Genomic DNA, 21,409 nt, shown 5'->3' on the forward strand with positions numbered 1-21,409 from the left:
AAGACCTGGCACAACCAAATAAATAAATAAATAAATATTAAAAAAAAAAAGGAAATAGAAAAACCATGGTCCTTCTCCTTAAGGAAATCAACCACATACTGGTAAATAACAATGTTTTGGTTTTTTTTTTTTAAAGATTATTATCAGGAGGAATGGTGTATTGACAGCATGTGTTATGGAGTTTCTAACAAAAAAGTTGTAGCAGGTCAGATTATTTAGAACTTCTTGGGAGAAAATTGTACTAGAGCTGAACCTTAATCCCTGAATGGGACAAGAAGAGAATCATTCCAAGTGGAAAGGTCTCCATGGATACAGTCATGAGAGTAGGTATGAGGTTAGCATGTTTGCATGTGGTAGAGAGAGAGAGACTGAATTCAAGTTGAGGAGTACTGAGCAGGATGGAGAATTTTTGAACTCCGTACTAAGGAGTTTGCATATCATCAATGGTAAGGTTTCTGACAAAAGGGATTTTTCTACCTTTTGTTAAATGTACCCATTGTTGAAATTCAAGAAATTTAGTATCATTAAAATTTAGTATGATTGGTGAAGCATTTGTTGAATAGGTATAAAGTTACAAAGCATGCCTTCTAGACATTGAGATTCTTAGGCATTGAGGTTCCCTCCTAGACTTTTGAGATTCTGCTGTCAACTGCTAAAGGGATGGAACTGCCAATGGTTAGGTTCTCCTAAGTGCCCCAGAGCTGAGAGCTGTATAATAGAGTCAAGTATGTTTTTTCTGTAAGCAGATTGTTTATTTGAAAAGCATCATAAATATACTACATACTCTACAAGTTAAAAACTGTATAACTAAAAACAGAAAATATGGAGCCAGTTAAGAAGAAAGTTAAAGGCAATTAAACGTGGTAGTTTCTTGCTACCTCAGTGTTACCAATAATTATTTCCCGGGACTTCCCTGGTGGCGCAGTGGTTAAAAATCCATCTGCTAATGCAGGGGACATGGGTTCGATCCCTAGTCCAGGAAGATCCCACATGCCACGAAGCAACTCGGCCTGTGCGCCACAACTACTGAGCCTGCGCTCTAAAGCCCATGAGCCACAACTACTGAGCCCGCGTGCCACAACTACTGAAGTCCGTGCACCTAGAACCTGTGCTCCGCGGCAAGAGAAACCACTGCAATGAGAAGCACCCGCGCCGCAAGGAAGAGTAGCCCCCGCTCGCCGCAACTGGAGAAAGCCCGTGCAGAGCAACGAAGACCCAACTCAGCCAAAAATAAATAAATAAAATAAATACAATTTATTTAAAAAAATTATTTCCCGAATTAGGTTTTTCCCTACTTTAAGAATGAACCCATTACTTCTTTCCAGGAAGTGCTTTCTGGCATTAAAAGTCCTAGGTGCTTGCCTGACCACAATCTTTCAGCATAAGATGCCTTTGATACTTGAATATTTAAAAAATCCTTTATGGTATTTTCCAGCTTCTGGTTCACTAACTTTGTTCATATTATTGACCTTTCTTTAATTGCTAGCCTCAAGGAAGGCCGAGATAGTTCCTCTCTTCTCTATATTCCCCTTATATAACCAAAAGTAACCACTATTAACATATCACTATTTCTCTCAGTATATTTATGTTAAGATCATAAATATAATTTTACCTTCTGCTTTTTATACTTTTACATACTTTCATTAGCTTTGGAAATTGTTCCTAATCAAAAATTTTAATGGTTTCATGATATTCCACATATGGATATCACATACCTCTCCTCACATTTCAGGGATCAAATCATTACCTGCCTTGGGACAACCTGACCTTCAACTCTGGTCTCAGGTAGATACCACATTCCAATGCAGATAACTGGCATACTGTAGATGGGATATGCTAATAAGTTGAAGCTGTTTCCTTTTATTACTAAAAAGAGTCTTGGGGGTGGAAGATAGGCCAATATATATTTCTTGCATTGAATCTCATTTTACAATTGCACAGTATTTACTATTTATTTACTATTGATTTCACTTATTTTTAGTGATTAGTTTTATATTAGTTATATGGTATAACACTTCTTTAAAAAATAACGTTTGCTTATAACTTTACTGTTTTAACCTGAGTGTTACTTCTAATTGTGATTTGGCAAGCCTAAGACTGAGTTGGCATTTAGGGAAACTTTTTCCTTGGGTATGCTTATTTGAGTTGCTTAAGCAATTACTGTTCCTCTTCAAAGAATGTAGTCAAAATCCTCCCAAAAGAAAATTAGCAGGACTTTATTCTGAGATTGGCTTTGCTGTTTGTTGATAAATATGATTCAAGTAGAGATGGATTATGCTGTCCCTTGCCACTCGAGCCTAGTTCTTCCTTGACATAGGGTGATATGCTTAGAAAGACTTGCTTTTAATTTATGGTGATTAAAGAAGAGCACTCTGTATACTTGCAGAAGTGGCCATACAAAGGGCTGCTTTGAGCCTAATACAGTCCTTGCCTGTGCCCAGATGAAGGTTACATGTGAATGCAAGATGATACAATCCAAATAATTATTACCAAACAGGTTTAGCCTAGGAAAGACTGACCTCACTTGCTAACAATCTGGGTAAAGAATGAGGAGGGATATTTTATTTCTCATGGTGATCTATTTATTTGCATCTAAGATTCGGGTATGAATGGATTAATCCAACCATTGTGTATGGGCTTCAGTTGAAACTAGTATTTCAGCTCTCTGAAAATGATAACAGTATCATTAGGGTAAAGGATCCTAAAAAGTAAAGACACTAAACAGACTAGCTATGTAAATCAAAAAATTTTTAGGACTTCCCTGGTGGCACAGTGGTTAAGAATCCGCCTGCCAGTGCAGGGGACACGGGTTCGAGCCCTGGTCCGGGAAGATCCCACATGCCGTGGAGCAACTGAGCCCGTGTGCCACAACTACTGAGCCTGCGCTCTAGAGCCCACGAGCCACAACTACTGAGTCTGCGTGCCACAACTACTGAAGCTCGTGCGCCTAGAGCCTGTGCTCCACAACAAGAGAAGCCACCACAATGAGAAGCCCGCGCACCGCAACGTAGAGTAGCCCCTGCTCACCGCAGCTAGAGAAAAGCCCACGCGCAGCAATGAATACCCAACGCAGCCAAAAATAAATAAATTAATTAATTAATTAAAAAATTTTTTTTAAAGTTTACTTTTCTTCTACATGAGCATATATCAAATATAGACGGTTTGGTACATCTTAGAGTAAGAGCCACCTTCTTTTGTAGCTGTGGTATCTCAAGGTCACTTCATTTTGGGGAAGAAAATTTCTTTAGTTTGTACAGAAGTTGTTAATAGATCTGAATGCTCAAGGTTTCTAGGGTTTCAATGCTCTTTGTAAAATTTTGGAATCAAAGCCATAGGATGATAGGGTACTTGGTGTCTACTTTCAGGATTTATTATGATGTTCTTCGACAGTTAAACTTGTAAGATCAATACAGAATGAATCAGAACACAGATATGCAGAGTCACTTGAGGAACCAGACTGGCTCTCAGGCCTGCACCACTTGATTGTAACCTGTTGGAATGTAAAACTGTGTCAGTCAGAACAGGCCAGATGCTTCCTGAGGAGGCATAGGAGATGGAGAATCACTGAAGGAAAAGCTGGCAGTCAGTTGGCCTCTGTGATGGCAGTTTCACAGTACAACAATAAATGGCCTTTTAATGACCACCTCAGTCCAGTGTGCATCTTAGTTATCTTGAAATATCTCTCAGGACTGGGTTAGAAATAGAACAGGGGAATGGCCAACAGGTATATGAAAAAGTGCTTCACGTGACCAATCATCAGGGAAGTGCAAATCAAAACCACAATGAGATATCATCTCACACCTGTTAGAAGGGCTAGCATCAAAAAGACAAGAGGCAGCAAGTGTTGGCGAGGGTGTGGAGAAAAGGGGTCTCTTGTGTACTGTTGGTGGTATTGTAAATTGGGGCAGCTATTATGGAAAACGGTATGGAGATTCCTCAGGATATTAAAAATAGAATTACCGTATGATCCAGCAATTCTCCTTCTGGATATATATCCAAAGGAAACAAAATCACTCTCTCGAAAAGATATCTGCACCCCCATGTTCATTGCAGCATTATTTAAAATAGCCAAAACATGGAAACAACCTAAGTGTCCATTGACACATGAATGGATAAAGAAAATGTCACACACACACACGGGAATATTATTTAGCCATAAAGAAGGAAATCTTGCCATTTGCAGCAACATGGATGGACCTTGAGGGCATTATGCTAAGTGAAATAAATCAGACAGAGAAAGACAGATACTGTATTATCTCACATATGTAGAATCCAAAAAACCCAAACTCATAGAAATAGAGAACACATTGATGATTGCCAGAGGCAGGGGATGAGGGGGTGGGGGAAATGGGTGAAGGTGGTCCAAAGGTACAAATTTATAAGTCAGTTTTGGGGGTGTAATGTACAGCATGGTGATTATAGTTAACAGTACTGTATTGTATATTTGAAAGTTGCTAAGAGAGTAGATCTTAAAAGTTCTCATCACAAGGAACAAAATTTATAACTGTGTGAGGTGATAGATGTTAACTAAACTTACTCTGGTAATCATTTCACAATGTATACATATATCAAATCATTATGTTGTATGCCTTAAACTAATATAATGTTATATGTCAGTTATTTCTCAATAAAACTGGGGGGAAAAAAGAAATAGAACAGGGGAGTCTGGTGACTCAAATGTTTAATGATGTAAGGTTAAAAAAGCCTGGTGTCTCCCAGTTTGCATAAATTCTTGGTCTCAAGGCCTTCAGAGGAGAAGACCAAAGTGAGATCCATTTGGCTTTCCTCTTTTAGATAATACTCCTGTTCCAGACCTAGCTTCATTCATTTTATTTTATTTGTCTGCCTTTACTCTCTTCATCCACTTTTTAAAAGTGGCTCAGAAAGTGTACAAAATGTATGAGAGTTAGAAAGGATTCCAGTTCAGAACCCTCCTACCCTAATAGGTATTTAAATGATATTGAAATAGTTACAGTGAAAGTTCCTTGAAGAAATTATAACCATTCCCAGGACTGTCCTTGAAGAGGAAAGAGTAGTATTCTAATAAGAAATGAAAGGGCTAGATAAAGTGTACAACGTAACAATTGGGGGCCCAAGAGAAGGAGTTTGACACCTCATCTCCTGATGTTTTCCTTATTCAGTTTGATTCTGTGCATCCAGTTCTTTTCACTCAATTGCAGCTGGTTTTGAGTTTTTATTGGGTTGGAAGCTGTGTTGAGAAAATGCTGGGAATTTGAGAGGAACCTTGACGATCATCTAGGGCAATAATTTTCAAACTTTTACACTAAAGTACTTCACATGGTCTAAGGGAATAAGCCTAGTTGATTGATTTGGGGACATGTCCTAAGTGGCTCAGTGCAAGCTTAAAACATTTTGTCTCAATTTTAGGTTAAAAAATTAAGGGGGAAAATCATGGGCAATTTATATTCTTATCCATAATATTTGTGTACAGATATATGTACTTAGTACTGGAAATATAGTTCATAAAAAGTTGTTTTTGGCTTTTTTGTTTGGCAAAAGATTTCTGGTTTTCAGCAAATGCCCTCATCTCTTTATATATTGCCCATGTAATGTCATTGTCCAGAAACGGATCTTAATGGGTCACACTTCTAGAAACAGGGTTATAGGCTACTTACATGAGGATGGAATGATAGTAGATGAAGATCACCTTACAAACCACAATATGCCATGTAAATATGAGGGCTTTATATATATATATATATATATATTTGTTTGTTTGTTTATTTTGGCTGCTCCGGCTCTTTGTTGCAGCATGTGGAATCTTTAGTTGCGGCATGTGGACTTCTTAGTTGCAGCATGCAGACTCTTAGTTGCGGCACATGGGCTTTTTAGTTGTGGCATGCGAACTCTTAGTTGCAGCATGCATGCGGGATCTAGTTCCCCAACCAGGGATCGAACCCAGGCCCCCTGCATTGGGAGCGCAGAGTCTTACCCACTGGACCACCAGGGAAGTCCCAATATGAGGGTTTTAAAACAAAATCTTAGTGTTCTTTACAACTTCAGTCCTCTCAGAATTGGGTCTTATACTCAAGTAAAAAATTAATAGGGGAGAGAATGTTAGGATGTGGGGCAGGAGGCTTCTTGTCTTAGACTTTATTTGAGGTGGTCAGGATCAGGTACAACAAAGTAACTAACCATTGGTATAACTGATGCCCTTGCAGGAGGGAGCACTGGCAGTTGCTGGGTAATTTGAAGACTACTGTGGAGGGTTTAGTATCAGCCAACAGCCCCAATGTCTGGTCCAAGTATGGTGGCCTGGAGCGGCTTTGCAGGGACATGCAGAGCATCCTCTATCATGGGCTCATCCATGACCAGGTATGTAGATCCCTTCTTTTCTTTTTTTGCCAGATTGGCTGAATCACTTGTTGGAAAGAAATAGTTGAATTAAGTTGTTGGCAGGGAGAAGATGAAGGCAACTAGTCTCTGAGCCCTTGAGAGCAAGACTATAATATATGATAACGAGGAGGAGGATAAGAGCAATGATGATGAATCATTGAGATATTCCTCTTAAGAGTATCCTAGGACATATCTGAGAAATATTTACAGGATATTGTCATTTTTAGACTATCCTGTGAGCATCACTTTGTTGATAACTTGTTGATGCTTGTGAGTGATAGTTTTAGTTATAGCTTACGTTTTCTTCTATGTAAACTTTATTGATGTTGTTTCTTTTCCTAAGTATCCTCAAACACTCTAATAAGCTTTGAGTATTAAAAATGAGTGGAATCTACTAACACTCAGTGGTTTCTGCTTTAATTCTCAATGGCAGTTACTCCATTTGCAATGTTTTAACTAAGGTTTGGTTCTGGATAAAATTGTCAAGTGGGTCATTGGATCTGATCCTCCTACTTTTAAAAAATCAAACCTCACAAATATGTGCATAATTTGTGTTCCCAAACACTCATGCTCTTCCCATGTAAGGCCCTAGTATTCTTCCCTGAAACTCTTTTTTTCTAAGCCAGGCTTGTCTTTCTTTTTTAATCAGAATTTATTCTCAGCTAGCAGTCACAGTGGAAAAAATTAATTGGTATTAAGATATTCATAGTTGATAGGATTTAATGTGCTACTCTCCCTTCTAAAAATATGTATATATCACCTCTGAACAAACTCTTTAAACCAGTGTTCTTGTTGAGTTTTTTCAGAATTCAGTGGAAAAGTTGGCTTAGGTTAGATTTTCTTTATTCAGAGTAAGTTCTAAAAGTGAGGCTCTCTTTCTAAAGAAATTTGAAGATATGGGGAAAATTTTTATCCTTTAAAGAGCTGAATCTTAATGGTCATTATTATTAAAACCTCATTCCAGGAATTTGGAGGCAACATTGTATAGTAGACTGACAGAAGTCTTTGGAATCAGACAGAACCTGGATTGAAATTGCTCAGGTCCTTGGGGGAAAAAATGACATAGTAGTAATAGTTATGGATTTTTGAGTCAGACTGCTCTTATTTTATCTCAGCTTCACCACTCTGTGGTATTGGGTAAGTTACATAACTGTTAGTGCTTCTGTTTCCTCATTTGTAAAATGAGGCGATAACACTGGTATGTACTTCATAGGATTGTTGTGAGAATTAAATGAGATAATACCTGAAAAAGCTTTAGACAGTGTAGTAAGTTGTCTGTCAGTCTTAACTATTAGGTGATATTAACTTTTTTGAGCCTTTTCTCATCTGTAGAAATGATGATAATATTATTTATATCATAATGTTTGATGGAAAGATTAAATGAAATGGCATACAAATTTGCCTAGCACAGTTCATGGTACATAGGAAGTAATTAATAAATGTTCCCCTCATTTTTTTTTAAGTTTCAAGTTACATGTTGTCCTATGAAAAAAATATGACCATTGGAATTTACAAAACAAATAATTTAACCCACTGCAATCTGGTTTCTGCCCTTACCACTGTTGTTCTTGCTACTGAAGTTTAAGTAAGTCCATGTTACCAAATCCAGTGAACATTTCTCCTTTGAACAGTGTCTTGTGTTCTTCACTGTTGAACATCATCAGACCTTGACTCGCATTGCATTATTCCGATGTTATGGAGACCTTCTCCTACCTCTGTGATCACTCTTTCTTAATTTCCGTGGAATCTCTTCCTCTCGGATTTTAGTTTTTAATACAGTCCAGTCCTATGTCCTTATCTCTTATTACATTGTACATTTTCTGAAACAGTCTCCTTCACTTGCATTGTTTTAACTGTCACCTATACCCTACCTACCCCCAGCTCAGACATCTCTGCCGAACTTCAGATCCACAAGACTAGCTGTCTGGCTATCTGCTATACATTATCATCTGGCTGGCTGTCCTATAGGCCAAGTACAACATGACCCAAAACAAACTTATTTTCTCTCATAAGGTTGCCCTTCCTCCTGATATTTTTAATACTAATCTGTGGCATTGCCAGCTACTCAGTCTCCCAAGCCAGAATTGGGAACCACGCCAACATGTTTTACAAAAACCCAATACAAGTTTCCCAGACTGATGACCAAGATAGCTACCAGATTAGAGGCACTGTCATTTAGTGGTTAAAGTACTTTCATCTTGATAGCAAAAAAGTTCTTTTCTTGGCTCTATTACTCATTTTACATTGTCATCTGGAGTAATCATTTTACTATATTTGAAGACAGTTTTACCATCTGTGCCAGAAACAGAATATGTGTCATGATGCAATAGTAAAGTCAGTGGAATTCCCAAGTGGAAGATGCTTGGTAAATGCAACACAATATTATTGTTATTAGTAAGTAATAAGATCTGTGAAGGTACCTGGTCAGCAGAATGAAAACTGTTAAAGTATACGGTCAGCTACAAAACAGCAGTAGTGTTAGTAAGTGCAAGCAGAGCAAACCAGACAAATCTGTCATACACATATACATTTAGCAACTACAGGCTCTAGTGGGAAGAATTAAAGACAAAAGATCCATACCAACTTCACTGCTGCTCTGTTCTGCCTTGTAAAGACCTAAAAATTAAAGTCTGTATTAAGGACTTGTTTTTCCTTTTCATTTCCTCCCTAAAGATTAAGGCTTTCAAAGGCTTCTGGCTGCTGTGTCATCAGGAAGCTATTCTGGGTGTTGTGCTCTTGGAGGGGGGAAGGGATACAATGATTCATGCTGGCCATATCTCTTCTGTGCTTTCCTAGAGATGTGTTATGGAATGTGAAGTGTATTTTTTTAATCACTCAGGGCCTTAGGAAACTCTAACATCATGACCATATTCTTAGAAGGATCTCGTTTTCCTTGACATCCTGCATCTGGGCTACCTTTTAGTCTTTCTATAACGCAAGGTATATTTGATAACCCCTTTTCTGCTGCTTAGAAATGTGGAGACGCTTAATCCCGGAGATTTCTCAGCTGACTAGAAGTGCAAAGATTCCCCCCACCTTTTCCAACACTAAGAAGAAACCTGTACTTGGCAGTATAGATGGCCCAATTTAAAAAATAGCAATAATAACAAAAAAGACCTCTGGATATATATATATATATTTTTGGCCGCACCGTGTGGCATGCAGGATCTTAGTTCCCCGACCAGGGATCGAGCCGGTTCCCCCTGCATTGGGAGCGTGGAGTTTTAACCACTGGACCACCAGGAAAGTCCCTGTGTATTTCTTTTCTGAATATGTAAGTAATATACATGTTTTTATTTGCTGAACATTTGGGAAATACCAAAAAGAGTTTAGAAGAAAGTAAGTTATTACTCATAATCTCAACATTAAGTAATAACAATCACTCTTTAACATTTTGGTAGATTCTATTTTTCTATGCGTGTACATGCTTTTTAAAATATTAGGATTATACTGTATCTATTACTCTGTAACTTGCTTTAAAATATTTAATTAAAATAGACAATACAGGGAATTCCCTGGCCGTCCAGTGGTTATGACTGCACGCTTTCACTGCTGAGGACACGGGTTCACTCCCTGGTCTGGGAACTAGGATCCCACAAGCCACACTGCGTGGCCAAAAAAAATCTTGTTTCCTTCCAATCCCATTGGTAACTACTGTATTCTAGTTTCCTTCCAGAGAATTTTTATGCTTATAAAAGCAAATATGAATAATTTTCTTTGCTACACCTTTTGATTTTTCATACAAATAAAAGCATACTATAAACACTACTCTACACCTTGCTTTTTTCACTTGATGTGATTGTAATTCATCCCAATCCATTACATAAAGAGCTTCTTCATTCTTTTTTACAGCTGTCATTTTATAATATTCCATTCTATGTATGTACCATCATTTATTTAATCAGTCTCCTGGTAATAAACATTTAGATTCCTTCCAAGAATTTGCTCTTAGTAACAATGCTACAGTGAATAACCTTGAGTATAGGTCATTTTGCCCTTTACCATAGGATACTCCTAGAAGTAGAATTCTTAGGCTAAAGGGTGTATGCATTTCAGTTTTGATAGCTATGGCGAAATTGCTCTCCAGAAAGTTATGTCTGTTTACGCCCTCAGCAACGTTGTATAAGAGGATCTGATTCTTCATACCCTTGACAATATAGGGTGTTATTAAACTTTAAACTGTCACCAATATAATAGGTGAAAAGTTACATTTCTTTTACTCTGAAAGATGTTTATAAGAGCCATTAAAGTATTTTTCTGGGACTTCCCTGGTGGCACAGTGGTTAAGAATCCGCCTGCCAACGCAGGGGACACGGATTCGAGCCCTGGTCCGGGAAGATCCCACATACCGCAGAGCAACTAAGCCCATGTGCCACAACTACTGAGCCTGCGCTCTAGAGCCCACAAGCCACAACTACTGAGCCCACACGCCACAACTAGTAAGTCCACACGCCACAACTACTGAAGCCCGTACGCCTAGAGCCCGTGCTCTGCAGCAAGAGAAGCCACCGCAATGAGAAGCCCGCACACTGCAACGAAGAGTGGCCCCCGCTCGCTGCAACTAGAGAAAGCCCACGTGCAACAATGAAGACCCAACGCAGCCAAAAATAAATAAATTTTAAAAAAAGTATTTTTCTGTGAACTTTTCCCTGTATTACCCCCATTTTCCTTAGATTGTCAATCTTTTCCTACAGATTTGTAGAATCTCTTTATTTATTAAGGGAATTAGTTATTTGTCTGTAATGTGTATTGCAAATATTTTTTCCTAGCTTGTCTTTTGACATTTCTTTTTTTTGTTGTTGTTGTTTTCTTTGAATTTTATTCTATTTGTTTTTTTATACAGCAGGTTCTTATTAGGTATCCATTTTATACATATTAGTGTATATATGTCAATCCCAATCTCCCAATTCATCCCACCAGGACCACCACCGCCCCCCCCCGCCACTTTCCCCCCTTGGTGTCCATACGTTTGTTATGGTGGCTTTTACTATACAGAAATATCAGATTTTTAGTAAGTCAGATTATTCATTTCTCTTAGGGCTTCTGGGCTCTGTTTGATGCTCTGAAGGGGCTTTCCCACTATACGATTATTAAAAATGTTTCTCCATGGTTTCTTCTGTTACTTTTATGGCTTAATGTTTTACATTTAAACCATTCTATCTGTAATTTATTTTGAATATACTTAATTTCGTTGGCACATGGATCTATTTCTGGATTTCTGTTATGGTCTGTTCTCTATTTGTGTGCTATCACCACTCAGTTTCAATTATTGTAGCTTTTCATTATGGTAGGAGTAGTCCCTCACTCATATAGCATCTTTTGTTGTTGATTTTTTCCCCCAACATTCACCTATTTATCATTTTATTTTCTTGTTAACTACCTATCGTTTTTTGATAAGGACAGGAAAAGCCTTCTTACACATGACCTGGATCATTAGCTGATTGATTGAGGGAAATTAAACATTGTTAAGAGACATCACTCAAATGTTTTATTTTAATTTAAAACATCCTAAATTTACATTTAATTAACAGTCTTTGGGTATAGGGTCAAACCTCTTCTGTGAGAATGAATCCACTGATGGAGTTCCATATCATCTTTCTTGTATAAATTACACCCATAATACATCATACAGGACTTCCAGCTTCCATTTCTTTATGTTGGACTAGCAATTTAAAGATCCTATAATATGAATATAAAATGTTCTACATTTTTAGGCTTTCTCCCCCCAACTTTGAAATTGTCTTGTCCCTACTTAATTTGACATCAAGTTTTTATTGAGGTTTCTGTGTGTACATAAGTAAATTGCTGGATCATACGGTAAGAGAATCTTTAGTTTGAAAGAAACTGCCAGACTATTTTCCAAAGTGGCCATACTATTTTGCATTGCCACTAGCAATGAATGAGAGTTCCTGTTGCTCCACATTCTCACCAGCATTTGATATAGGCATTGTTCTGGATTTGGGCCATTCCTTTTTTTTTTTCCTCCCCTTTGGGCCAATTTAATAGATGTGTATTGTGTTGTTTTAATTTGCATTTCCCTGATGACATATGATGTGGTGCATTTTTTCACATGCTTATTTGTCATCTGTATATCTTCTTTGGTGAATTGTCTGTTAAGGCCCATTTTTTAAATTGGATTGCTTGTTTTCTTATTGTTAACTTTTAAGAGTGCTTTGTATATTTTGGATAACAATCCTTTATCAGTTTTGTCTTCTGCAAATATTTTCTCCCAGTCTGTGGCTTATCTTCTCATTCTCTTGACATTGTCTGTCAGAAAGCAGAAGTTTTAAATTTTAATGAAATCCAGCTTACCAGTTCTTTCTTTGATGGATCATGCCTTTGATCTTGTATATAAAAAGTCACCCCCATACCTAATATAGGTTTTCTCCTATGTTATCTTCTTGGAGGGTTATAGTTTTCCATTTTACATTTAGGTCTGTGATTCATTTTGAGTTAATTTTTGTGATGAGTATAAGTGTTGTCCAGTGTTTCAGCACCATTTGTTGAAAAGACTATCTTTGCTCCATTGTATTGCCTTTTGCTCCTTTGTCAAAGATCAGTTGACTATATTTACATTGGTCTATTTTGGGGCTCTCTAGTCTGTTTCACTGATCTTTCTGTCTGCTCTTTTGCCAATATCACACTGTCTTGATTATTGTAGCTTTATAGTAAGTCTTGAAGTCAGATAGTGTCAGTCCTTTTTTAAGAAAAACATTGTTCTTCTCCTTCAGTATTGATTGGCTATTCTGGGTCTTTTCCCTCTCCATATAAACTTTAGAATGGTTTGTGGATATCTACAAAATAACTTGCTAGGATTTTGAATCAGATTGCATTGAATCTATACATCAAGTTGGGAAGAACTGACATCTTGACAATATTGAGTCTTCATATCCATGAACATGGGTTATCTCTGAAACTTAGTTCTTTAATAGCTTTCAGCAAAGTTTTATAGTTTTCATCATAGAGATCTTGTATATATTTTGTTAGATTTATACCTAAGTATTTCAGTTTGGGCGGTACTAATGTGTATGGTATTATTGTGTTTTTAATTTCAAATTCCACTTGTTCATTGCTGGTATATAGGAAAGCAGTTGACTTTTATATATTAACCATATATCCTGTGACCTTGCTATAATAACACTTACTAGTTCCAGGAATTTTTTTGTTGTTGATTCTTTCGAATTTTCTACATCGACAACCATGTCATGTGTGAACAAAGACAGTTTTATTTCTTCCTTCACAATCTGTATTCCTTTTATTTCCCCCCCTTTTTTTTTTGTCTTATTGCATTACTGGCAAGGTATTTCCTGACTTCAGGGACAAAGCATTGATGGAACCAATCCAGAAAAAGGGTTCTTGTTGTCTGGGCCTTCTCGTTGTACGACCAAAAGACTGGCAGCTGGTGTTTATCTTTTCCCTTCAAGGCTTGAGGATTAGCAGCTTCATAGATAAGGGCAATTCTGATCATAAACCCGACTGCATTTGCACAAAACAGTGGAGTAAGCCTGTCCCTTCCTTCTTAAATCCTGGTGCTCGCTTCTCTTCCTTACTAGTAAATGTCCTTTGTGGCATTTTTTTCCCAGAGTAGGGCACTTTCATCTGCATTAAAAACCTGTTCAGGCAGATATCCTTTCTCCTCAATTATTTTCTTAATGGTGTCTGTGAATTTGTCTGCTGCCTCTTGGTCAGCAGAAGCTGCTTCTCCAAACCTCTTTCTAAAATTTTCAAACCATCCTTTTCAAGCATTGAATTCCCTAGCTTTAGATCCTCCACCTTCTTTTTGCTTTCAGTTGTCACATAATGACTTTGCTTTTTCTTGAATCATATTAGAGTCCATAGGTATGCCTTCCCTATAGCAATTCTGTACCCACATAAAAGCTGAATTTTTCAATATGAGATTAAAAGGTATTTCTCAAAAAGTACAAGGTTTTTGTGCCTGCTGGAGTAGCTGCAGGCACAGCTTCACGAATTTCCTTTTCTTTTTTTACCATGGTCCTTACACTGGATTCACTTATCTTGAAATGGTGGGTAACTGCAGCTGCAGGCCTCCATCTACGGTGCATATCAAGCAATTCAACTTTTTTTTATAATGTCATGACTTCTCTCTGCTTCTTGGGAGCACTCCCACCATCACTAGTAGCACTTCGTATGGGTCCCCTGGTGTTATTCAGGGTCTTTGGTATTACACTAAACACAATGGAAAATACACAAGACCTGGGAAAGGTCACTTTTTACTGCAGTATGTAATTTACTGGAGAGACGAACTGCTCATACCGAGATGACTAGTGTCACACGGCATTTTGAGTGGACACTCACAACACTTGAGCTCACAACAATAACAACAGGAGGTGGCTACAAAATTATTATAGTAGTACATAATTGCATAAAATTAACTACAGTTAATTTTATGCAATTATTTAATACTGCTTCTTAATGTTTGTTTATATTTCTCTTGACTGCACATGGCACCATCTATGGTCCATAAGTGTTTGTGTGTGTAAGTTTTGATAAACTTTAACTTTTTATAATAGGTTTGTATATATTTTATGGTAGTAAATGATAAAATAGGATAACATCTACCTATATTTTATGCATTCATGAGATCTCTAACTTTCCTAATTTTTTCAGTATTTCTAGGCTGTGCAGTTCATCTGCAAGTTATTTTCAAATTGTTGCAAATCTCCAATAAATTTTCCAATATATTTATTTTAAAAATCCACTTATAAGAGGACCCACCATTCAAACCCGTGTTGTTCAAGGGTCAACTATGTAGCCTTCTATATCATATGCATGTATTACCTCCTCAAAAGAACAATTAAAATAATTTTTAACAATTATTCTTTAAAAGGGTGAACATCTGTATGTATTCCTTTTATTGCTGCCGAGAACCTTTGTTGAGGAAAGGGAAGGTTAGGCTTTGCTTTTTTTTTTTTTTTGGCCATGCCGCACGGCATGTGGGATCTTAGTTCCCTGACCAGGGATCGAACCCACGCCCCCTGCATTGGAAGTGTGTGAAGTCTTAACCACTGGACCGCCAGGGAAGTCCCAAGGTTAGGCTTTTCTTTTTCCTCTCTTTGAATGTCAGTATGAGAACTAGATGTGGTCCAAAATGGTAACAATGTGTTTACCTTCTGTGTCCCCGAAACAGGTGTATTGCCGCCAGACTGATTACTGGCAATTTGTGAAAGACATCCGCTGGCTTAGTCCCCACTCAGCCCTTCATGTAGAGAAGGTAAGAGGTGAAGGTAACCACAAGGCTTTGATGTTTGATGTTCTGTATGAAGAGTCTCCTAGGCTAGAAGGATGGCATATGTCAAGTTTCCTATTAACTGAGGAGAGGAAATTATCCCTGTAGGACTGATTTGGAGGGGAGGATGATTTACTTTAAAAAATGAGCTTTGCACACCCATTGCTCTAGGCCACTTTCCCTCCTCTGGGGAAGGCCTGAGAAAGTTTTGTTATTTTCAAAAGATTTGCAAATATGGGACCAGAGTGAAGCTTTTCAAAATCTAGGGCAAATGGCAAGAAGTTTCCTGAATGGTTGGGGGTAAGTAGGACTGATATACTGATGACTGTTTAAGGAGAAGAGGATGCACCAAATAGAAAAAAAATGTGAGGTTTCTGGAGACCAGTGTCAAATGGAGCCTAACATGTTCCCAACAGCATTGGAGAGTAGAGTAGCACTATACTCTTCCGTCCTCTCAGCTCAGCATAATACCCCTGATTCCCAACCAGAGACACAGCACTCCAGGAGGTTAGGTGACTTGGCCAGAGTTACACAGCTAGTTCCACATCAATCACAGCCAAATTTATATATTTATTTATTTAACCCTTGCCTATGGAAATTTTCAAATACATTCAAAATTAGAAGAGTGTAATGAACCCAAAAATATCACCCATCTTCAATACTTATTGATTCATGACCAATCTTGTTTCATGTATATCACACCCGCTGCCAGATTCATTGCCAAGGTGATGTCCGGAAAAGTAACCTATTTTTAAATGATCAGGGAACCAAATCACAAGGTGTCACTCCGGCCTTTTTTGGGAAAAAAGGCCAGAGCCCAGTGATTTTCTTACATGGATTTTTTTGTCCTAATCACTTTATTTTTCCCACCAAACCCCCCTCTAACTTTTTTCTCTAAAATATATCGTGGGACTTCCCTGGTGGTGCTGTGGTTAAGAATCTGCCTGCCAATGCAGGTGACACAGTTTCGAGCCCTGGTGCAGGAAGATCCCATATGCCACAGAGCAACTAAGCCCATGTGCCACAACTGCTGAGCCCATGTGACACAACTACTGAAGCCCGCGCACCTAGAGCCTGTGCTTCTCAACAAGAGGAGCCACCGCAATGAGAAGCCCGTGCACTGCAACAGAGTAGTCACTGCTCGTCACAACTAGAGAAAGCCTGAGCGCAGCAACAAAGACCCAATGCAGCCATAAATAAATAAGTAATTTTAAAAAATAAAATAAAATATATTGCTGTAGTCATTTCCTCTTAGAAGCTGCCTTAAATTGCCATCCATACATTTTTTTGCAGTGATCCTGAACTATGAGACTTGGCTTTTAGAAACAGCCAATAGAAGGAAGTTCCAAATAGAGAAATGCTGTGGTGAGAGCCAACAAGACGTGCTCAGCTGATTTCTCTTTGGTGAAGAATGTTTGGGGGCATTTTTCCTAGATTTTTTTACCCCAGGTTTTTCTTGCATTCTTTTCTGGAGGCTACCTGAAATAGAGGACTCTGTGAGAGAAGCCGAGATGTCAAGTTCATTCTTCCTCTGAATACCCCGAGAATAGATGCCTCTTTGGAGTTACAACGTAAAGAGACAGACGCAGCAGCTTTGTCCTCTCCAGGAGCTGCATATCACGTTTTAACTGCTTAGTCCCTTTCTAGTGGCCCAAACCAGCAGCGGAGCCATTAATCCCTTCCTTCCCTCTATAACCTGTAGATGTTAGCTGGAGGGCAAATATCTCTGATTACCTCCTCTTACCTGTCTCAATTTAGTTCTCAGGTCATTAGGCTTCAATCTTGCTGGATTTACCAGGAAGTATATATTTTTTAAATTAATTTATTTATTTTTGGCTGCGTTGGATCTTCGTTGCTGCGCGTGGGCTTTCTCTAGTTGCGGCAAGCGGGGGCTATTCTTTGCTGTGGTGCGCGGGCTTCTCATTGCGGTGGCTTCTCTTGTTGCGGAGCACAGGCTCTAGGTGTGCGGGCTTCAGTAGTTGTGGCACATGGGCTCAGTAGTTGTGGTTCGCGGGCTCTAGAGCACAGGCTCGGTAGTTGTGGCACACGGGCTTAGTTGCTCCACGGCATGTGGGATCTTCCTGGACCAGGGCTCGAACCCGTGTCCCCTGCATTGGCAGGCGGATTCTTAACCACTGTGCCACCAGGGAAGCCCTGGATGTATATTTTGACTCATGCTTCTTTGCCTCCTAGTTCATCAACTTGCAGGAGAATGGCCAGAGCAGCACTGACGGCATGAGTGAGCGTGCCGTTGCGGAGCTGTGGCTGCAGCATAGCTTGCAGTGCCACTGTCTCTCAGCCCAGCTCCGACCTCTGCTGGGGGATAGACAGTATATCAGAAAATTCTACACAGGTGGGTAGAGGTCACATAGCCAGTACTGGTCATGTACTTCCTCATTCTCTTCTACTTTACTCTTCCTTTATAGACCCACTGTTACCCCAGGGTCTCATACTTTTACTTGATGCCATAGAGATTCTAATCAGAAACACGTATCTAGTCTTCTCTCTAACCTGCTATGTAAAATGCAGTCAAGCTTTATGCTAAGGTATTTCCCTACTCCCATATACGCAAATCAGTAAGAGTAACTACTATTTACTGAGCGTTTCCTATGTTCCAATCACTGTTATATATTTTTTATACATATATACCTAACAGCAGCCCTGAGAGTTGGGTATTGATACCCCTGTTTTCCAATCAGGGAAGAGCTCAAGGAGGTTAGGTGACTTGGCCAAAGTCACCCAGAGCCAGAGTTCAAATCTGGGTCTTTCTGATTTTGAAGCCTCTTGTCATGGCCTCTGCTATACTGCACATGATTTAGCCTCTTCTGTACTTTATTTGTCCCTAGTTCCCCTCTGTCCACAGTGGTATGATTCTCCTCAAGTCATCTTTGCCTTTTCCCTCTTTCCTTCCCTGAGCTTCTCCCAGGGCCATACAGGGAGGCTGAAGTTCTCCCTAATGGGCTCCATCATTGCGGCAGTTTTCTCTCCCCAGATACTGCTTTCCTGCTAAGCGACTCCCATGTCACGGCCATGCTCCAATGCCTAGAAGCAGTGGAACAGAACAACCCTCGTCTCCTGGCTCAGATTGATGCATCTATGGTAAAGTGGCCAGAGAATTATCTGTGTCTATGTTCTGGCCTCCTAGACCTCACCATGATGTAACCGTATGTAGCAAACTACTTCACTTAGGCAATTGTGAACTGAAAGGCTTTCATTAAAAACAAAAACAAAAAATCTTAGAAGAGGAGGTACCATTAAGTACCTATTGAAGTAAAATGTCTATTTGTAAGTAAGCTTAAGTCTATTTGAGGAGGGAGGTGTCTATTTTTTTAAATCCTTAAAAAAATCTGTAGTCTGAGTAAGCACCTCCTTAAGGGCAGGCTTGATAAAATGCTAGGGAGAGGAGGGATGATTTTGAGTCAGGCTGCCTATAGATAGGGTGTCAGACGTAGTGTGGCCTGATATTACACAGGATCATTTTTGTCCAAGAAAATTTTGTTGTTTTATGTTGCTTATTATTAACTCTCTAATTCACTCATCCCGTCACTAATATCAGTGCCTCCGCTAGAAAGGAATCACAATCCCTATTTCTTTTGTGAGGGATCCCCTATCTCTCCTGGTTTTTCAGTTTCAATTCTTGCTTACCATCTATTGAATACTTTCTACGTGCCAATCATGGTGCTATGCTCAGTACATGCATCATCTCATTTAATCCTCAGAACTCTATAAAGTAGGCATTAATCTCATTTTATAAAGGTGGCCACTGAGGGACAGAGTAGAAAAGTCACTTGCCCAAAGTTTGGACCAAATAACTTGTAAGTGATAGGGCCTGGATTTGAGCCCCAGCGTATCTGACTTCTGAGTGCATAGTCTTAAGCACTTTGCTGTACTGCCTCCATGATAAGCATTCCTGGTCTGACCACCTAGGATTCCAGTGCAGAAGCTGTGGTGTATGGCAGGACTTTGAAGTTTCAAAGCTGTATGCTCTAATAGAGGATACCTATGCTGTATCTACTGGCCCTGGCTGCAGTTCACGCCTGCTGCCAAAGGCCAGTTCCTACCAGCATTTCTGTAGTGCTAAGTGCTCCTCTTCTGAGGGCATCTATCCTTGACTCTGACACGTGTTTTTTTTGTAGTTTGCCAGAAAGCATGAGAGCCCGCTGCTGGTGACAAAGAGCCAGAGCCTCACAGCTCTGCCTGGCTCCGCATACACCCCTTCAACCAGTTATGCTCAGCATTCCTACTTTGGGTCCTTCTCTAGCCTCCACCAATCCACACCCCACCATGGCTCAGGTATGGCGGCAGCAAGGGGTAGTCAAGACATGTATCCCCAGGCCTGGAAAGCAGAGGACTTAGTGGGTGCTCACAGGCTGGCTATAGATGGAGCCTTGGGTTGATGCAATTTGTCAAACTTCACGTCTTAATATGGAAATCTTAAAGAGGTATATAGCAACTAGCCTAAGATAATTCAGTAGAATCATTAAAGTAACAGAGGCAAGAGATGTGTTTAGTTTCCCCTGGGTTTCTAACCCACATTGCCAGAAGGCATTTCAATAATAATAGCTAACATTTATTCAGTGCCTGCCATGTGCCAGGCTCTGTTGTAATCAATTTGTATATATTATCTTGTTTGATCCTCAAAACAGTCCTACGAGGTAGGTGTTATTATTATTGCTCATGTTACAGATGGGGAATGCATACTAATAAGCAATGAAGCCACTGTCCCAAGAGCTTATGCTTTTGGCTTAGCTGCTTCTAAGTAATTTTTTACTTACCTTGAATGATTTAGCCTTTTCTGACATGACACCGTGTGTCCTGGGCACCCAGTAACAATAGGGAGTTTGGTTCTTAGTTGTGGAGAAGCCCTTCACAGGTACCAAAGGCTTCCAGCTCACCTTTCCTTTCCCTTTCTTTTTATATCCTAGAAAGAAGATCTACTTCCTTTTCACTCTGTGGCCCATGCCAGAAACCTCAAGAAAGCAGAGGACATGTCTCGCCAGCAGAGGATCAAACTGTCCAAGCCCCTCTGCTTCCAATCTCTGCATTAGCCAGGGACTCCCCCTCGACCCCAAATGAGATGAGCTCCAGCACTCTGACCAGCCCCTTAGAAGCACCCTGGGTTAGCAGCCAGAATGATTCCCCAAGTGATGCCAGTGAGGGGCCTGAGTACTTGGCCATTGGCAACCAGGACCCCCGAGGCCGGACCACCAGCTGTCAGAGTCGCAGCAGCAATGCTGAGAGCAACAGCTCCAATTTATTCTCCTCCAGCAGCTCCCAGAAGCCAGATTCTGCTGCTTCCTCTGTAGGGGACCAAGAGGGAGGTGGGAAGAGCCAGTTGTCCAATGTCCTTCGCAGGTCTAGCTTCTCAGAGGGGCAAACACTCACTGTCACCGGTGGAACAAAGAAGAGCCATACTCGCTCCCATTCGGATACCAACATTTCCTCCAGAGGAGCCCCAGGTAATGATAACCACCAGCCCGTAGTCAGTAAGGCAGCCTCCTGAATTTCAGGTGGAAGGGAGAGTTTGTTCTTAAGGGTCTTCAGATGGCAGAAAGAGAAGTTATGTTTCTGATGATATGAAGAGTATATTGCTTATAATGAAAAAGAGAAGTTTGTAATATAATGTGGATACCTAAGAAATCTCTCTGAGAATATTTATGTTTGTTCCTTTATACATTGCTAAATAGTAAATGCTTTCCTGGATTCTTTCACTAGTTCTTTAGCACCAGAGGATAGTGTGACTAATCACAGTCCGAGTTTTAAATGCATCTCTCAGACAGAGGGATAGTACTAATGAGCTTTAAA

General features: G+C 39.6%; 1 protein-coding gene across 6 annotated transcripts in view; it reads left to right on the plus strand.

Annotated features, from left to right (window-relative positions):
- RUBCN (rubicon autophagy regulator) overlaps positions 1-21,409 on the plus strand; it is a 64,380-nt gene that overhangs the window by 18,122 nt on the left and 24,849 nt on the right. For 5 of the 6 annotated variants that reach the window (XM_061194293.1, XM_061194295.1, XM_061194296.1 and 2 more), the window contains exons 2-7: positions 6,183-6,336; positions 15,506-15,589; positions 17,798-17,957; positions 18,597-18,703; positions 19,741-19,897; positions 20,530-21,063. In XM_061194293.1, coding sequence (XP_061050276.1) covers positions 6,183-6,336; positions 15,506-15,589; positions 17,798-17,957; positions 18,597-18,703; positions 19,741-19,897; positions 20,530-21,063 — 1,196 coding nt within the window. The remainder of the gene's footprint in view (positions 1-6,182; positions 6,337-15,505; positions 15,590-17,797; positions 17,958-18,596; positions 18,704-19,740; positions 19,898-20,529; positions 21,064-21,409) is intronic. The other variant, XM_061194299.1, reaches the window with a different exon arrangement.

Source organism: Eubalaena glacialis, chromosome 6 (assembly GCF_028564815.1).
Source record: "Eubalaena glacialis isolate mEubGla1 chromosome 6, mEubGla1.1.hap2.+ XY, whole genome shotgun sequence".
Lineage (NCBI taxonomy): Eukaryota > Metazoa > Chordata > Mammalia > Artiodactyla > Balaenidae > Eubalaena > Eubalaena glacialis.